The sequence below is a fragment of the Prinia subflava genome, chromosome 1, assembly GCF_021018805.1.
Source record: "Prinia subflava isolate CZ2003 ecotype Zambia chromosome 1, Cam_Psub_1.2, whole genome shotgun sequence".
Classification (NCBI taxonomy): Eukaryota; Metazoa; Chordata; class Aves; order Passeriformes; family Cisticolidae; genus Prinia; species Prinia subflava.
This window is the reverse complement of record NC_086247.1, coordinates 98,804,062-98,819,726: the sequence shown is the minus strand read 5'-3', so window position 1 is coordinate 98,819,726 and position 15,665 is coordinate 98,804,062. Positions and strand designations below refer to the sequence as shown.

The 15,665-nt window shown below is 38.2% G+C and overlaps 1 protein-coding gene across 1 annotated transcript in view; it reads left to right on the top strand.

The window, feature by feature from the left end:
* The window catches only part of ITGA9 (integrin subunit alpha 9), a 241,550-nt gene that overhangs the window by 148,910 nt on the left and 76,975 nt on the right, over positions 1-15,665 (top strand). Inside the window, exon 18 of the mRNA XM_063404980.1 lies at positions 7,150-7,300. Within this exon, the coding sequence (XP_063261050.1) occupies positions 7,150-7,300 (151 nt within the window). The remainder of the gene's footprint in view (positions 1-7,149; positions 7,301-15,665) is intronic.

Here is a 15,665-nt window from a genome sequence, read left to right as displayed (position 1 = left end):
AGGGCAGAGCCCATAATTAATCAGGATGTAGTGCAAATTGCAGTGGGAGCATAATCTCAAAGCATATGTGAATGTTTTCTGTTGTCAAGGATGAATAGGGATGAAGAAATGGTTTCTCGGTTCCCATCTGGTTTGTTGTGCTCAGAACTTCATGAATCTCTCCCAAAATAAATAAGCCCAGCTTGATAACAGTGGACAGTCCTCATCCTTTTGAAAATAGTGATGAACCCATATGGATGGTAATAGAACTATCAAGTGATGAGTGTTAAACTAGAGTAGTCGACATACCTAGTACAAGAATATAGATTCTGAGTTTCTATTTTCTAGTAACAGATCACTGATGATCAGTCAAGACTATTGTACAAGCCAGTCTTGTTGCTTTTTAAACACCGGTTTTGTTTTGAAAGAATAATTTAACTGTATCTACTGGAGTAGGATTTTGTTGTTATTTTAAACTAGAATTCATTGTTGATCTGCTGTGTAACCTGGCCCTCCTTGTGAACATCTCAACATCAGTATTTTATGGGCTTAAGATAGTTAAAGTCACTGTTGCTCTAGCAACGGAAGCATAAAGCTAACAAAACAAACTTTAACTTCAGGAAGCACTGTCATATGTCAGCTGCCGCACGAGGTGGAAATTCTTGATAATGTACAGACCACAATGAGAAGCAGATGCACTTCTGTTTTACATCTGTAGGACACATCTTGACTGGTACAGATATGCACGTATGTGTGTGTAAACATACGTACATTGTCTTTTGTGATGCAGCTACGTGAATTTATTCTGTATTACATCTTGAAATTACAGAATCCAGTAAGCCTGAGGTTCTTCATAGGTCACCAGGTAAATCCTCTTGCTGGTTTTGTGTGAGCTGTAGAGGAAATGTGCTGATATGGGGATATGTTGCTTATCATGTTTGACATTTAGACATAGCTTACTCTTGGAATATAACACCTGCTACTGCAAAACAAATTGCCTTAAGTAACAAAGCTGTACTGTTTCTAACATTTTCTCTCTGTTTAACTGCCTTTTATTGACCTCTGAAAGTGATTGGCGGAGAGGGCACTGATCTTCTGTCATCAATGCTTAGTTAAGTATGTTTTTTAAATTGCATATTGCACCCCAACATCCAGGAGCAGGACAAATAATTGAAGCTATCTAATAGCAGGAAATCTATTTCTGAGGGCATAATTTTTATGGTAAACACATAGGTTTGCATGATGACTTAATTAATTGTCTCATTTCTAGAAACAGTATAGTCTAAAGTCAATCAATAGTCTATTGATTGAGCTTCAAATTTCAGATCTATGGTCAACAGTCATGTACTTTAATGGAGCTCTTCAAATATTTTAACAAACAGGGAAAATATAGAGGGTTTTTTTGTCATGTCAGGCTGTGTGCAGCTTCACCTATGTGCCTGATACCATATATCTGTCGCATTTCTTTCTGCCAGTAGTAACTAGTTTTTGTTTGCATTGCAACCTTAGGATGCTGCCTTTCACACACATGGAGGGACAAATTTGTCACAGAAGCACAGTAATGTTGATTTCAAGGATAGATTGTAGTGATGGTAGTTTGTATATATGACTGTAAGGGTGAAAGATTAGATTAGATTAGATTAGATTAGATTAGATTAGATTAGATTAGATTAGATTAGATTAGATTAGATTAGATTAGATTAGATTAGATTAGATTAGATTAGAGTTTCTGTAGATGTTGTACCTTATCTTGCTTTCATGTCACAGTTTCATAAACAAGAGCAGCTTGATTCAAGCCAAAAGCTGCACCCTGGAGTAAACGTGTGAAAACAGAGATGGCTCTTTCCCTATTGATTCTTCAGTTCTATTTATAAGGGGTTGTGAACATCTGGGTAGAGTTGAAATTACTGATAATAATAAAAGGGCACCAGATCTCTGTAGGATGATAAGGAGTATTTTTATGCGGATGTTATGCCCTGTTCTATCCATTTTATTTCAAAGTTCGAAGGCACACATGGCTGAGATTTATATCTGTTTTGTACTTAAGGGGAAGAAACTACACTTGGGGAAAAGAGAACTATTTCCAGAGAAGCACTGAATATATGGTAACTAGCCATAATTAGGAATTACTGTTTTTTCTATACTATGATAAAGAGTGGCATGTGATGTGTGTTTTCCCCCACCTCCAATTCTCCCACCTTCTCCACCTCTTGTTTACTACTCAAATGCATTCATTTTTAACATTAAAGTGTAGGAAAGATGGAAAAGGTAAGGCTCTGTGCCATATTCCTGAATTGTAATATACATGGGAGCTGAAGTACTAGAGATAGCAGCCCTGTGCCAAAAAGGTGGTGGCACAAGCAGTTCTATGGCCATGGCTCTGGGCTCACCGCCACCAAAAGTAAGCAATTTTTTTCATATGGGACATTTAGTTCCTTCCTAAGGGCAAACCCTGGGAACAGAGTTAGTCAGTTTCCATCAAGAGCAATATTATTATGGTACTACTCTTAACCTGTGCTCTTCTGACACAGAACCTTGGCTGACCACTCTTTGAATTCTCAATTATATTTTTTCTATCACCTAATGTTATGTACTACTCAGGGCACACGGCAAAGCCTCTGCTTGAGAACTAGATTGAGAAATACAGAGAAAGATCATGAATGGAATGATCTGATGGCCTTAGTGCTAGTTTGCCATAGCTGGCTTAATATGTCTCACATAGGCTCTGGTCATCAGCTGTGTGAGGTCTCTGCACCTTTGCTGGCATAGACTTCAGCATGAGAAGGGGAAGGCAGAAGTTCAGTTGATGCAGAATAAGCCATTTGGCCCAGTCCTTAGTCTAAATTGGCTATGAACTTTCTAGAGAGAATTGCAATGCAATTCTTCTGAACGCACGCGTGATGAGAAGAAAATGTAACCAAGCAGTGTAAAATCCAATAGCTTTGTTCCCTGGGGGGTTGTTTAAAATTTTTATTTGGTTTATATTTGATTTTGGGGCTGCTATCTCTCTCAGTGTTGCACTGAGATATCAAGTGAATTCCCAGATCAACTGAGGGTTTCAGCTTCTCAATGGTCCTTGAGGTTTAAGTATTTGCAAAAACCTCCTCCTGAAGTTCAACTAACCCTGAAGTCTGCAATAAGAAAATCCATCAGAAGAGAGGTATTCAGGGTTGACGTAAAGAGTCTGTGGAGACAAAATTAATATTTAATTATCCTAGTAACTACAAAGACCAACTGCAGTGCTGGTTGGTAAAGGCAGAAATCTGTTTGGATCTGTCACAGCACCACTGTTTGTTGATTTACACCTTTTATTGATTTAAAAGCAAAAGGTGGCATTCTTTAATTTCATCTGATGGAGCTGGAGGACAGATTGGGCTTTAGTTGTTTGAAACATTTTTACCCATTTGCAGTCTAATTGACCATAGTTGTAACTTCCACTGTCTATTGAGTAGTAATGGTGATTTATCCATGTAGGTGCTAATTGCTGTAAGGAAAGAAAGGTTTCTAATACAATAGAGAAACAAAATACGAAATAGAGAAAACATCCCTACACACCATTTGGAATGCAGGTCCACTGACCTGTGTTAATAAAAAGCAGCATCTTGAGGGGTGGGGAAATGAAGATTGCAGATCTTTTCAGTTAGTCTTCCTCAGATGGTCTTACTTCCCTCACTAACCATAATGCAATGATGTAGTGTGGACATTAACAATTAGAGCATTAAAGCATGCAGAAAAGATACTTGTTTTATCCTGGAATTTGCTTTCCTTTTCTTAATCAATTAAGAAGTGAATTAAATATTTCTATTTACATTCAATGTGTGCTACCACTGTCAGTGAATTTAAAACCATGGCAGAAATTTGGAGCCGGATTTTTAGAGTTGCTTGTTACTTGCAAGTTTGGATAATGCGAATGAAAGCTGGAAGTGCTTAGTATTTCTGAATTTAAAACATTTTTCTTCTTTCCATGCAAACATTGATAACTTAATACCCTTCAGGCATCAGTATGTATGTGTTTACAAATGTGTTTGCCTATATATAATAAATACCTATGTCTACAATCTACCCAGAACTTTTACTCAGTTCATTTTTGTGGTGTAATACCTAATGTAACAACATGGTAGTATTCTGTCCAATTAACTGATTATTTCTTGATATTTTCCCACTTATTTTCTTTTTGTTTTTAGAGGTTTTGTTTGCTTTTTGCATTTTGGGTTTTTTGTTTGATTTTGTTTCTGTTTTATGTTGGGTTTTGTTTGTTTGTTTGTTTTAGCCTTTCTTCATTTATGTGAGCAAGGTTACAAGGATCATATTGAGAACGTTTGCAGCTTTGTTTGCAGTTCTCATATATGAAAATACAAACGAAGTCATTCCTTGATTACATTTCGTAAATAGTTTGACAAACCTTGTTGAGATGAAGGGGTGGCTTTACTTTGTTTTCTTGTTTCTGAAGGGTGACAACAAATTCTTTAGTTGACATATTTTGACTTGGCAGCTAGGGTGCTTAATGTGTGGCAGGTGCTGGAGGAGGATGGCACCAGGCTGACAACAGACCTGTTCCAGCACCACAGCAGGCTTCTATGCTTGTCACATCACTCTTTCAAGCAGCCAGCAGGGCTTGGAAGATCCCCTGCAAATGGGGAAATTCCTAATTCTCTTCTCACTGCAAGTGAACCTGATTCATTCCAGATGTACACAAATTCAATGACTCAGAAAGCTGCTATGGGACTTAGAGCACCGTCTTATGGGACTTACAGCCTTTCAGCGGGAGAACTGAACTCACCTACCGGCCTAATATCAGTGAGATTTTTTGGAATTTATTAGTGTGTGAATTTTGTATAGGAGCATCTACAGTATGCTTTTAAAAGTGGGTTTTCTTTCTCTGTTGAGAAAAATGTCATTTTGGTATGATACACTTTGAATAACAGAATGGTAGCTTTAGAAATGGCACAACCCACTGGTGTTAATTTTTGAATTATTTTTGTGGGGTCAGTTTTAAGTGTGATTTTATTATGAGAATTTTTAGTTATTCATTAAGAAGAGGAGTATTCGCAATTGCGATTTCGCAATTAATTCGCAATTAAATGGTTGGGGGTTTTAGCTTCCAAGTATGCACTTTTGAATATTAGAAAATCCCAGCGGATTGTTTAGCATCTTCATAATTTGTCTGTCTGTCAACAGTAAGTGTTGGTGCCAAAAGGTTAAATGCTTTTGAGTATTCCCATATAGATGAGCTATTAATTTGGTACATAAGGAGAAACAACTCAAATTAGTTTTGCAGTCAATCCTGTACTACATACACTTCTGCAAATCTTTATTTGCAATGATAATTGATTATGAGAATAAACTAATATTTTGAAAGCAAAATGTCCATTTATCAATACGATTGGTCAGTGTCTGCAGTTGATTTTAAGTGTTAGAAAGCAGACAGATTTCCTGGATACTTATATCTTCCTCATAATGTTTACAATCATTGAACAGTAAGCCATAATTCGGACTTAATAAATGATTAAAGATTTAAAGAATTAAAAATTAAATGAATTGAAGATTTAAAGAATTGATGATTAAATTAATAAAGATTTAAATACAGGAAACAAATATGCTACAGATATTGTTTGTTACATGGTGAAGTTACACTCACAATCCATAGCCATGAGCTTTAAAGCCTGAATCTAGACCATCTTTTTCCAAACTTGTCATTCACTAGAGTCCCTGACTGATTTGTTCCGTACCATCAGAAATCCACATTTAGAAACTTCTTGATAAACACAGGCAGATGGAGCCCAGAGGTTAGCTCTGCCTTTGGACATCTGGTACAGCTATGATTGGCAGAAGATGCTGAACAGTTTATAAACACTGCATTTCCAGAAACTCCACTTTTGTGCAAATGCCCTGGCTGCAATAACATCAAGAAGACTGTCAGAGGAGGACTGGTAGCAATGGAGGGTCAGGCTACCTTTAAACACAGCTCTTGGCCTGCACACCAGCCATCTTCTGAGAATTGCCAATAAGCAGAAGTGTGATGTGTGCCAATGTGTACATCACTGAAACAGCTGTTCCTTTATAAAGTCAGGTGAATGAAAAGTGGTTCCTTCTTAGTTGTGGGCTGGCTGTACTCTAGAGGAAATACTTGCAAGGATCTCCTTGCTGTATGGCTAGAGTTCTTTGTCCTTGTCTGATTAGCTACTGAGAAAACCCAGCGTTTTCTCTGTGACACTGCCACTATTTCTTCAGAATGTATGAATGGACTTAGAGTCCAGTTATGATAACTACCAAATTTAATATTTGGCTATTGTTGCTAATTTTTAAATGAATATCTGGTATATTTCATATTATCATTTACTGTTATTTCTAAGACCTGCAGATCTGTGCATTGATACTGTATATTCTTGTGATTTATCTTTAGCCTTTGTTCCTACTTATTAGCTCATTTTCTGAACAGCCTAGAAGGATTAAATGCCAAATAATAAATGTGTGTGCATAAATATCTATATTTAGCTCTATGTGTGCCTGTTTGTATACATAAACTGTAATGCCATATTGCAACAGTGTGTTGATTCATTATATATAGCTGTTACCCTTGATATTCCACTTGTAGAAGGTGACCTCACCATGTTAAGTCCAGCATAAACATCTAAAGAAAGATTATTCACATTCAGTGGTAATTTGTTGCAATTTCCACACATTTTTTTTCATTTACACCAGTTTCTGGATTTTATTTGAGCCTGTTTTAGATTTTTTCTATTTATAGCATAACTCTAAGAAGATTTTTCAGACAGTTGCCAGAATTAGTCTGAATTATTGCAAGACAAACTCAAATAGCTTTTGTATTTGAGTGCAGGCATAATATCTTGCAGTTGTTGCAATTTCCCAGTCTGATTATTTTACAGTTTACAACTAATTTATTATCACAAAAAGTAGGGCGTGTGAAATAGTTTCATATGGGACTCATGGGGTTTTCTTACAGTGCCAAAATCCAGTGTCAGAACCCTGAGTCAGGATCTGTTCATTCCTGGTATGGCCCTCTGCACTATGCAGTACAGCACATTCCTGAACTTCTCACTCCTGACCTTTTAAACACTTTAGCTGTAACATTTCTGTAGCAGGAGGAAAGCAGAATCAGAGTGTGAAAGTTGACTAGAGTTAAATCAATGTAACTGTTTCTGCCTACAGTGTTGATGACAGAACCGCCTACCTGGCCCTGGGAGCAGTGAGGAATATCTCACTTAACATTTTCATCTCCAACATTGGTGATGATGCCTACGACACCAATGTTTTCTTCAATTTTTCTGGAGAGCTCTTCTTCATCAAAATGTGGCAAAAGGTAAGGAAGGCTAATCTCACTGTGAGCAAGTCTCTTAACTTCAAGTCAATTTAATTACAAATTAAGGATGGACCAGATGATGGTCTAGTCCTAGTCCACTGAGACATTTGGAAGTAGTTTTTGGTTATGCTGGACTTTTAATTTCTTTAGGCTCTTTATTGAGATTTTTTTGCCTTTCATGGATTTGGTGTATATAGATTACACCTTCTGTATTTCTGTAGAAGACACATGCCTGTTATTTGTAGTGCAGTGATGAAAAAAGACAGCTTGTTGGAGATATTAAGAGGTAGAGGGAGACTGGTTAGGAATTGATAAAATACCAAATGACACCGAAATACAAAGTGTAACTTCTGTTTGAGGGTGCCACATTGCACCCAGCAGTCCTGGTTATCTCTTGACTTGGGCTTCTAGACTTCCTCCTTGTTGAAACCAAGATACAAGGCTTGTTCTTTGCCCACATCCTGGTGCAACTTTGGGTTGTGGCCAGGGCACATCACTAAATCAAGAGGTCAGGAGTGCTTTTAATTTCATCCACACAGAGTCAAGTGAATATTTTGAGTTTTAGTCTCTTTTAATTTAGATAGAAATACTTGAATGTTTTCATTAGCAGGAGTTAATATAGAAATGAAAGTGTTGTAATGCAAACACTGAATCAAGATTTTTGCAAACTGATGGCCATGAAAACTTTTTGAGTGTGAGTGATGTGACAATAATTTTGCAAAATGGGAGCTGTATGATTGTGATAACATTCTCTGTTTGTTCCTGCTTTTCAAAGTTGTTTGTCTCTCTTCTAGAGTTTTGCTTTGCAAGCCATAAGAGCAATATTAAAAACAGTAATACAACTATTGCAAAGTTCAGGATTAACTTCGTCCACTGCACCAATGAAATTTTGCCATTATTTGTCTTGTTTTATGATAGGTTTAAATTGTTATAAACCTCTTAAATTAACTCACTGCATAATAAAACCCCATAATTTCTTATGCATGTTAATTCTCCTAGTGTTCAGTTTTGATTGCACAGTTGCAAGCCTCAGTAAGTTGTTTTTGTATTATGAACTTCATTTTCAGACATTATGTGTCATTATATTGCCTATGCCAATGTACAGCTTCCCCATAGTGAAAGTTTTATGGGAAGACTTTCAGAGTCTGGCCCAGTCTTGTTGAAGTTGGTGAGAGGGTTTCCATTCCTTTCCACTAAAAAAGAAACAAAGCTTGATGCATGTTCTTTTAACATATTGTTGTCAACTTCTTTCTTTTTTGAATATTTTACACATACCAAGTAACTGGAACATCAATTGCCTTCATAATTTTCCTTGGCCAACACTGTGAGGAAAGAAGCTGATGTGTTGTTTCCTGTGATATTTTACCTTGAGCTTGTGTCTGTAGAAGACTTGAAAACATCTGTGCTGAGTGCTCCATAGAAGGAGCAGTTTCTAGAAGTAGCTGAAATTCTAGTAGTATCTCACTACTCAGTCTCTTTTCTTCTAAGAGAAACTAGCAGTTTTTTAAAAAAAGTACTGCACACATCTTCCTCAGGTCTTGTAAACAGCATCCAAGTATAGTCTGCTATTATTCCCGCTGTTCCAATGTTCTTATGTTTAATTTTATAGTGTTTGGGTTTTTTTTCTGATATTTATTTCATTATTTCAGTAACAGTTTTGGAAAACCAAGTTACAGGATTATGTTGGGCTATTTTAGTTTCTCTCATTCAGCTTTTCCTTTTGGTCAAACTAATATATCATTGGCCTCATCATTTTTTCAGGTGGGGAACTGGATAATGACCTAGTAGCCTCAATCACAGTGTTATATTTTTCCTAAGCTCTTTGACAATGTGGTTGGGGTTGTTTTTCTTTTTTTTTTGGTAAAATATCAGTTTTCATGTCTCATAACCTAGTCTCATCTTTGACGTCTATGCAGATTTTGTTCCTTTTTGAATATTGCCCAAGCAAAAATCCAGAACATAAAGCCGGAATGAAAAAAGACAGCATCTAGAGTTTTTCCTCAGTGGAGCAATTTTGGAATTAAAAGAGCTTTGTGCGGTGGGAGGAATTAAGTATGACCTGCCTTTTAATGAATAGTGCCACAGTGAAATTGAATGACATCTTTCATGTGGTTGCTTGATTGTTTCTCTGCAAGGTGACTCTGAGAATGATAATCACATAGTAGGCTTTTTTAACCTGTCTCTGGAGTCCGTTGAAGAAGCTGAAAGCTCCCTGTGGGTTTTCCCTATGACTCTACTGGGGACATTTATAGTGAATCCAGTGCAGTTTTTTTCTTTCTGTGGACTGGTTAGAATGAGACCCGACAGTGCAAAAGTTTCATGCTGCTTTTTTCAATAGATTTCCTGATATAAAATGCCACATCTTGTGTTTGAAAAGCATTGGGGTGGCCTAGGTCAGGGATGATGAAGGTCCACTTTACTGAAGAGTCTGAAAGAGCCCCTCTTTCCTTCCTTAAGATTGAGATTTCATGAGACTTTGTAAATAGGGACACCACCTAGAGATCAGTTGTCCACTAGAACAATTTCACCAGGGAAATGGTCGATTCCCCAGTGCTAGACACTTTTAAGACTGGGCTGGACAGGGTGCTGGGTCATCTTGTTTAGACTGTGCTTTTTCCAAAAAAGGTTGGGCCAGATGGTCTTTGAGATCCCTTCTAATCTGATATTCCAGGCTTTGCCATATCTCTGCAAGTTGAAAGGGCATTTGCTGATTGATATTTAGGAGACTACACTTATTTCACTGTCTGATTTTCCTGTTATGCTGCAGCCAGTCCTCTCCATTTCATGGATGAAACCTAGCCTTTTCTTTACATTGCTCTTGACAGACAGTTCTTCTCTAAAGGGGCACAGTATGTGGCATGGGCTGACTTCTCATTCCTCTGTGATCTTATGGATACAAGTCCTGTGCAATGTTTCAAGATCTCACTCTATGAGATAGGTGCATGGAGTACTACACTGTAATGAATTTCAAAACGTGTCCACTGAGAAAAGTGTTATTTTTGAAATACATGTTCTTTAAAAAAATAGAGAGGAAGAAAGACACTTCACCTTGTGTGCTTAGATTTTTTTCTTTACTGTGTTGGCAAAGAAATCTTGGTCCCCTCTTCTGTGTAGAGTAGATTTTAAAATATTTTTTTAATCTGAAAATTTATTGTTCCTTTATTTTAATTCAGCTTTAGGAAAGTATTCTATTTCAGAGTCTGAAAAATCCATTTAACAGAGCTGATACAACTTACCTATCAAAGAATGCGGAGTATTGCAGTGTGCTGAGTCTGACAAAAGAATAAAAAGCTGTTGCTACTAATTTCTATACCATTTTACTTCTACTGAATTTCCTCCTGGCTTGTGTTGTTTTGCTGAAGATGCATGTCAGCAATAGGCACTTTAACTGTTGTTCACTGCTGCTCAGTGCTGAGGGATATTTTCAGTATAGTTGCAGAAATAGTGCTGTCAGCTTGCTGGCAGTGGCAGTAAATGTATAGGGCAGAAGCATGTCTCTATTAAACGAGCTCAACTATGTCATGAGATTTTACAGCAACAGTACAAACCCAACATATTTACCATAATAACAGTACAAGAGTGCTAATGTAGAGCATTAATCTCTCTATGTTCTGCAAGGGCTGATAGGAATGTCTCAGCTAACCCAGCACTGGTTTTGGAGACAGTAAGTCAGAAGATTCCTTTGCTGAACATCGTGCCCTGATGTAGATTGTTTCCACATTTCAGGCAGGCTTTCAGTATCCAAAGCCAGCTGTGTGTAACATTCCTGCTGCTTCTCACAACAGCTTTTGCCAAGCAACAGGTGAATGAAGTTAGCAGGGGCAGACCAGGACAGGGCTGACAGTGAGGTTATGGTTTCTTTGGATGCATTATTTGCCCATGATTCTATTGTGAACATGTACCTGAAACACTGGTATGAGGTACAAATTTTGCTGGTAACTATAGTCATGCTGCTTATGGGCTCTGGGGTTTTACTTCTGATGAGTAATGCAATGCTCTCTGTGTTACCAGGGAGGTCATGCAATTTGGATACGAACTCACTCTTCTTCCTAACTCCCAGAGATCTTGCTGGCATCTCATGACTAGAATTGTCCAAGAGGGCTGCAGATGAAGGCAGAGTTTAACTTTTTCCAAACTGGAATTCTCTTGCACCAGATTCCCACACTGATCAAACTGTCCAAGAGCTTGAAGTCTGGCAGGGAAAGGATAGGACACAAAAACCAAAGACACATGCTCAGTTTTGGGCCACTGGAAGAAAATTTAGTTCCTGGGTATTCATTATCTGTTTTTCTAGCAGTTGCTGCCCATTTGGGTTGATGCCTTTTTCTGAGCCTTAAAGTCATTGTTAGGTGATAAAATGCAGCTAACTTTATAAAGAATCCCCTCAAATGCACAAGATGCCAAAATGCGATGAAGATACACCTGTGACCTAAAGCAATTAGTTTTACAAGTGTAGCAAGTTAGCATAATTGACAAGAATTCTCTTATGTGGGTTGTTGGTCAGAGACGACACGAACACACTGAGTGTCCTCAGCAAACAGCAATGAGTTTATTATGGCTGCCCTTTTTATAGGGAATTTGAATTTCCCAGGTTTAGATAGCTGATTGTTTGGGATCTCTCTTGGCCCAGATCTCTGGCCAGCTGTGTTTCTACGTCTAGGCTTGAACAGGGTTGGCTGAGTGTCCCCGTCTGAGTTAGAATCTCTCCTATCATTGTTCACCTGGGCACTTGTTCTACCTCTTTTCTAGAGTAAGCCAGGTCAGCCAAATTGGATTTGTTATGGACAGATTTATCTTGTCCAGCTACAGAGTAGCTGTATTGTGACAAATTCCCAGTTAGAGACACAAGTGATGAGGTAATTTCCCTTTTAGGTTAAACTCTTTTCTAAAGCCCCCCTTCCTTGTAGTTGTTTATGGGAGAGTGGCGCTCGACTTTGGTTCTCAAAAGCAAGATTAGGATTGGAACCTAGGAATGTGTTTTGTCTTTCTGTCTAACAGAGCAGGTAAAATAATATCTACCAATCTATTTAGTAGATATTATTAGCCTATTATTATATAGTAATAGGCTACAGAGCTACAAGTGTATGTGAAGAATATAAAAGCAAAAATCTGTTTGGCATCAAGGTCCTCTGGCAGACAAGTTAACATGATCAGTCTCAATTCACATCCAGCTTGTTAGCAGAAACCTTTTAAAGCTTGCTAGTGGAAATCTTTTAAATTAGTGTTTGATCTAATCCAGCTTGTTTCGCATGTAGTGTGTTCGACTAGCTCTTGTAAACCACTGATGGAGGGTCAGACGAGAGTGTTGCCACGTAGTGTGGTAGCTCCAACCCCTTGCACAAGTGCATCTGGAAGATTGCCCAAGCCATATATCACTTGCGTGGAAGATTTGAACCCTTTGCTAGGACAGCAAAAACTTTTATTGCCAGAGCTTGGGAATATGAGTAGTGTGACAGTAGCCATGCCATATGTTGCCTCTCTGGTTTGCAAATCTAATGGTCAACTATTGCTCCAGAGTGCACCAAAATGTTTTGTATCCCTGAGGTAAAATTGTCCACTTTCTTAACTGGGGAGAAAAAAACATGTGCAGCTCAAGCTATCAGACTTCATTTTTTATTTTAATTTTCTTTTTCCGTGAATGCTCAATGAAACCCACAATTTTTCTGCTTCCCTAGGGATAAGCAAGGAGCAGTGCTTTTTCGGGTCAGGGGCTGTAAGTGTGATGTAATATACCCGTAATCACAGTAGGCAGGAATTGAGGGCTAGTCTGTCAATCCAAACTTTCCACTTGGGATTCATGTATCATTCCTATCATCAGGGAATAAGCGTTCTAGATTTGGTTTATTCATGTAGTTAGTAGCAATTTGAGCCTTTAAAATTTTTCTCTTATACTATGACTTATCATGTAGATCTGAGAGATACTGATATTTGGGGTTTGTGTATATAGAGATAGAGATAAAGATACAGATATATAGGTATATAAATAATTTTTTATTACTTTATTTTTTTTCCCAATATATTAAGTGAATGGATAGAATGAAAAATCTTCAAGTCTTTTGGGATAATCCTGATTGAAAGTAGTTTAGAAGCTGTGATTTTGCAGGACATTAAATCTTGTTCTGCCCAGTGTTGGAAGAACATGTGTGAGTTTGATTGTTATATACATTGAGAAGTTTTATGCTGATCACATGGGACTGTGCTTTGGGTTACACAGTGTGAAAGGTGTTTGTCCTGGAAGTAGCTCATAATGATTTTTAATGTGACTGTTTATTTGGATGTCTTTTCCAACTTTGATGATTCTATGATCCTATATATATATATATAGTGGTTTTGATAAAGATCCTGGGATGCTTTGTATGGCTCAAATTATCAAGGGAGGTTTTATGTGATTGTCTAGTTCTGCCCTTCTCACAGGTCTGCCAGGGGAATTATTTTTTAAAGGAAGAACAGCTGTGTGGATGAATACAGTCATGTAAGATGTACTTTTTGTAGGGATTAGAAGGCAGCCTGTGCTATAGCAAAGACCATTGACAGTGAATCCTGAGCTACCTGCTGGTGTAGATCATCATACTGAAGAGATGGACCATGCAATGTGACATTTTTCCATGTCTGGGCATCAGCAGAGGTACTGGTTTCCATCCAGGTGAGGTAGGGAAAAGGAGATCCAAAGCACTTAATTTACAAGACTTCCTCAGGGAGGTGGAGAAGGGCTTCATGAGTTACAGGGAGTAGCTGGTCACCCTGTTTCAGTCTCTGAGTGGCCTATAGCTGACCAGCCAAGCTTCTTCTCTGTGCACATTTTCAGGAGCTGCACAGAGCTGGGAGCCAGCAGTGCCAAGTCATGGGAGAGAGCTTTGGCAAAGAGATGTAGCTGCCTCTGTAGCTGAGATCCAGCTGCTCCTGTCTAGACTATTATTTTGATAAATTGCATTACTAGGAGAAAGGTAAAAACCCTTCACAGAGGATAGACCCTAGTACATAGTGGACTCAATATACTTCTCTTAGATATGCTTATTTAAAGGTTATGCTGTCCCTATGGGTCCCAAAGATCATCAGTGACTTTTCTGTGTTCCAGTGTCTCACTTCATTATCATGTTTTGCTCTTAAACTCAGTGGACAAAGACTTGCCAATGTTTGAGGTGAAAAATCTGTGGGTCAGGGTTCTTAGGATGAGGCTTAAAATCGTCTGAACTTTGACATCCTCTGCAAAAGATCAAAATAAGGATTAATTTGCACAGGTTTTAGTGGCTTTCATTACAGCAAGAAATGTGGGACTATTTTTGTTGTTATTTGAAGCCTTAAGTTTATTGAGTTTCTGGTATAAAAGGTCTGTTCTGTTTTGGCAGGTGTTTCTCTTGGTCACTTTTCTGATAAGCATCTCTGATGCTGTTAGAAGATAAATGACACCCCTGATGTAAAATCCAACAGAATTGTAAACAAATATGTCTATCTTTACAGTATATATAAACATGTATATTGTATGGATAATATGCATGTGTATATATACTTATGTGTATTTTCATTGCTTAGTCCTTTAGAGTGTTGTAGTCATGGTCTTCTGTGGCTGGAAGTAGTGCCAGTTGTTCTCTTTCAGCTAGTTGTTTAGTTTTCTCCTGTGAAGCTGATAGGATAAAACCCAAACCCTCTTTAATCTTATTAAGCACAAGACATAATCATGTGGCATAGTTCAGATATAGCCTCTCTGAAGTCAAAGACAGTTTTGCTGTAGAAAGACTAAAAAAAAACCCAGCTGCACAGTCAAAAACATGAGTCAGGTTGTGAAAAGTTGGTAGCTGAAAATCAAAGGAGGGGCCAGTGCTGCTTAAGAAATCACAAACTTTCCTGTCCATGCATTTTATATCAATCTGTGTTCCTGTTAGCAGAAGCAGGCATGTTAAACCCCATCCAAAGGAGGCCCCAAGTCTAGTTTTGGTTTGTGGGTTTTGTGATTGGTGGGTTTTTTGGGTTGGTTTTTCAATTTTTTTTTTTTTTGAGAGGGAGCTTCCTGTGGCATTTCATCAAAACCAGAGGCATTGAGCACAGCAGAGGAAGAGTGAGAAGTATTTCAGCTGGCTTTGTTGCAGGCTCTGGGTGTGAGCAGGGGACCACCTCTTCACTATGGATCCCCCATCCAGGCAGGCTGCAGGGGATGCCGAGCCAGGCACATTCCCAGGTGGCAGCGCTTTGGCAGCCTACCTTTGGGAGGAGGACAGAAAGCCTGCACTTGACTTTGGCCATAACAATCTGCAGACACAGTGAATTCCACTTAGCAAGGGAAAAGGAGGAGTGCACTAAAAACTGCTCTATAAAGTAGTGTGGTACATCTTAAAGCCTTACAAGTGATCTGCTAAGCTTTTATTTTAAA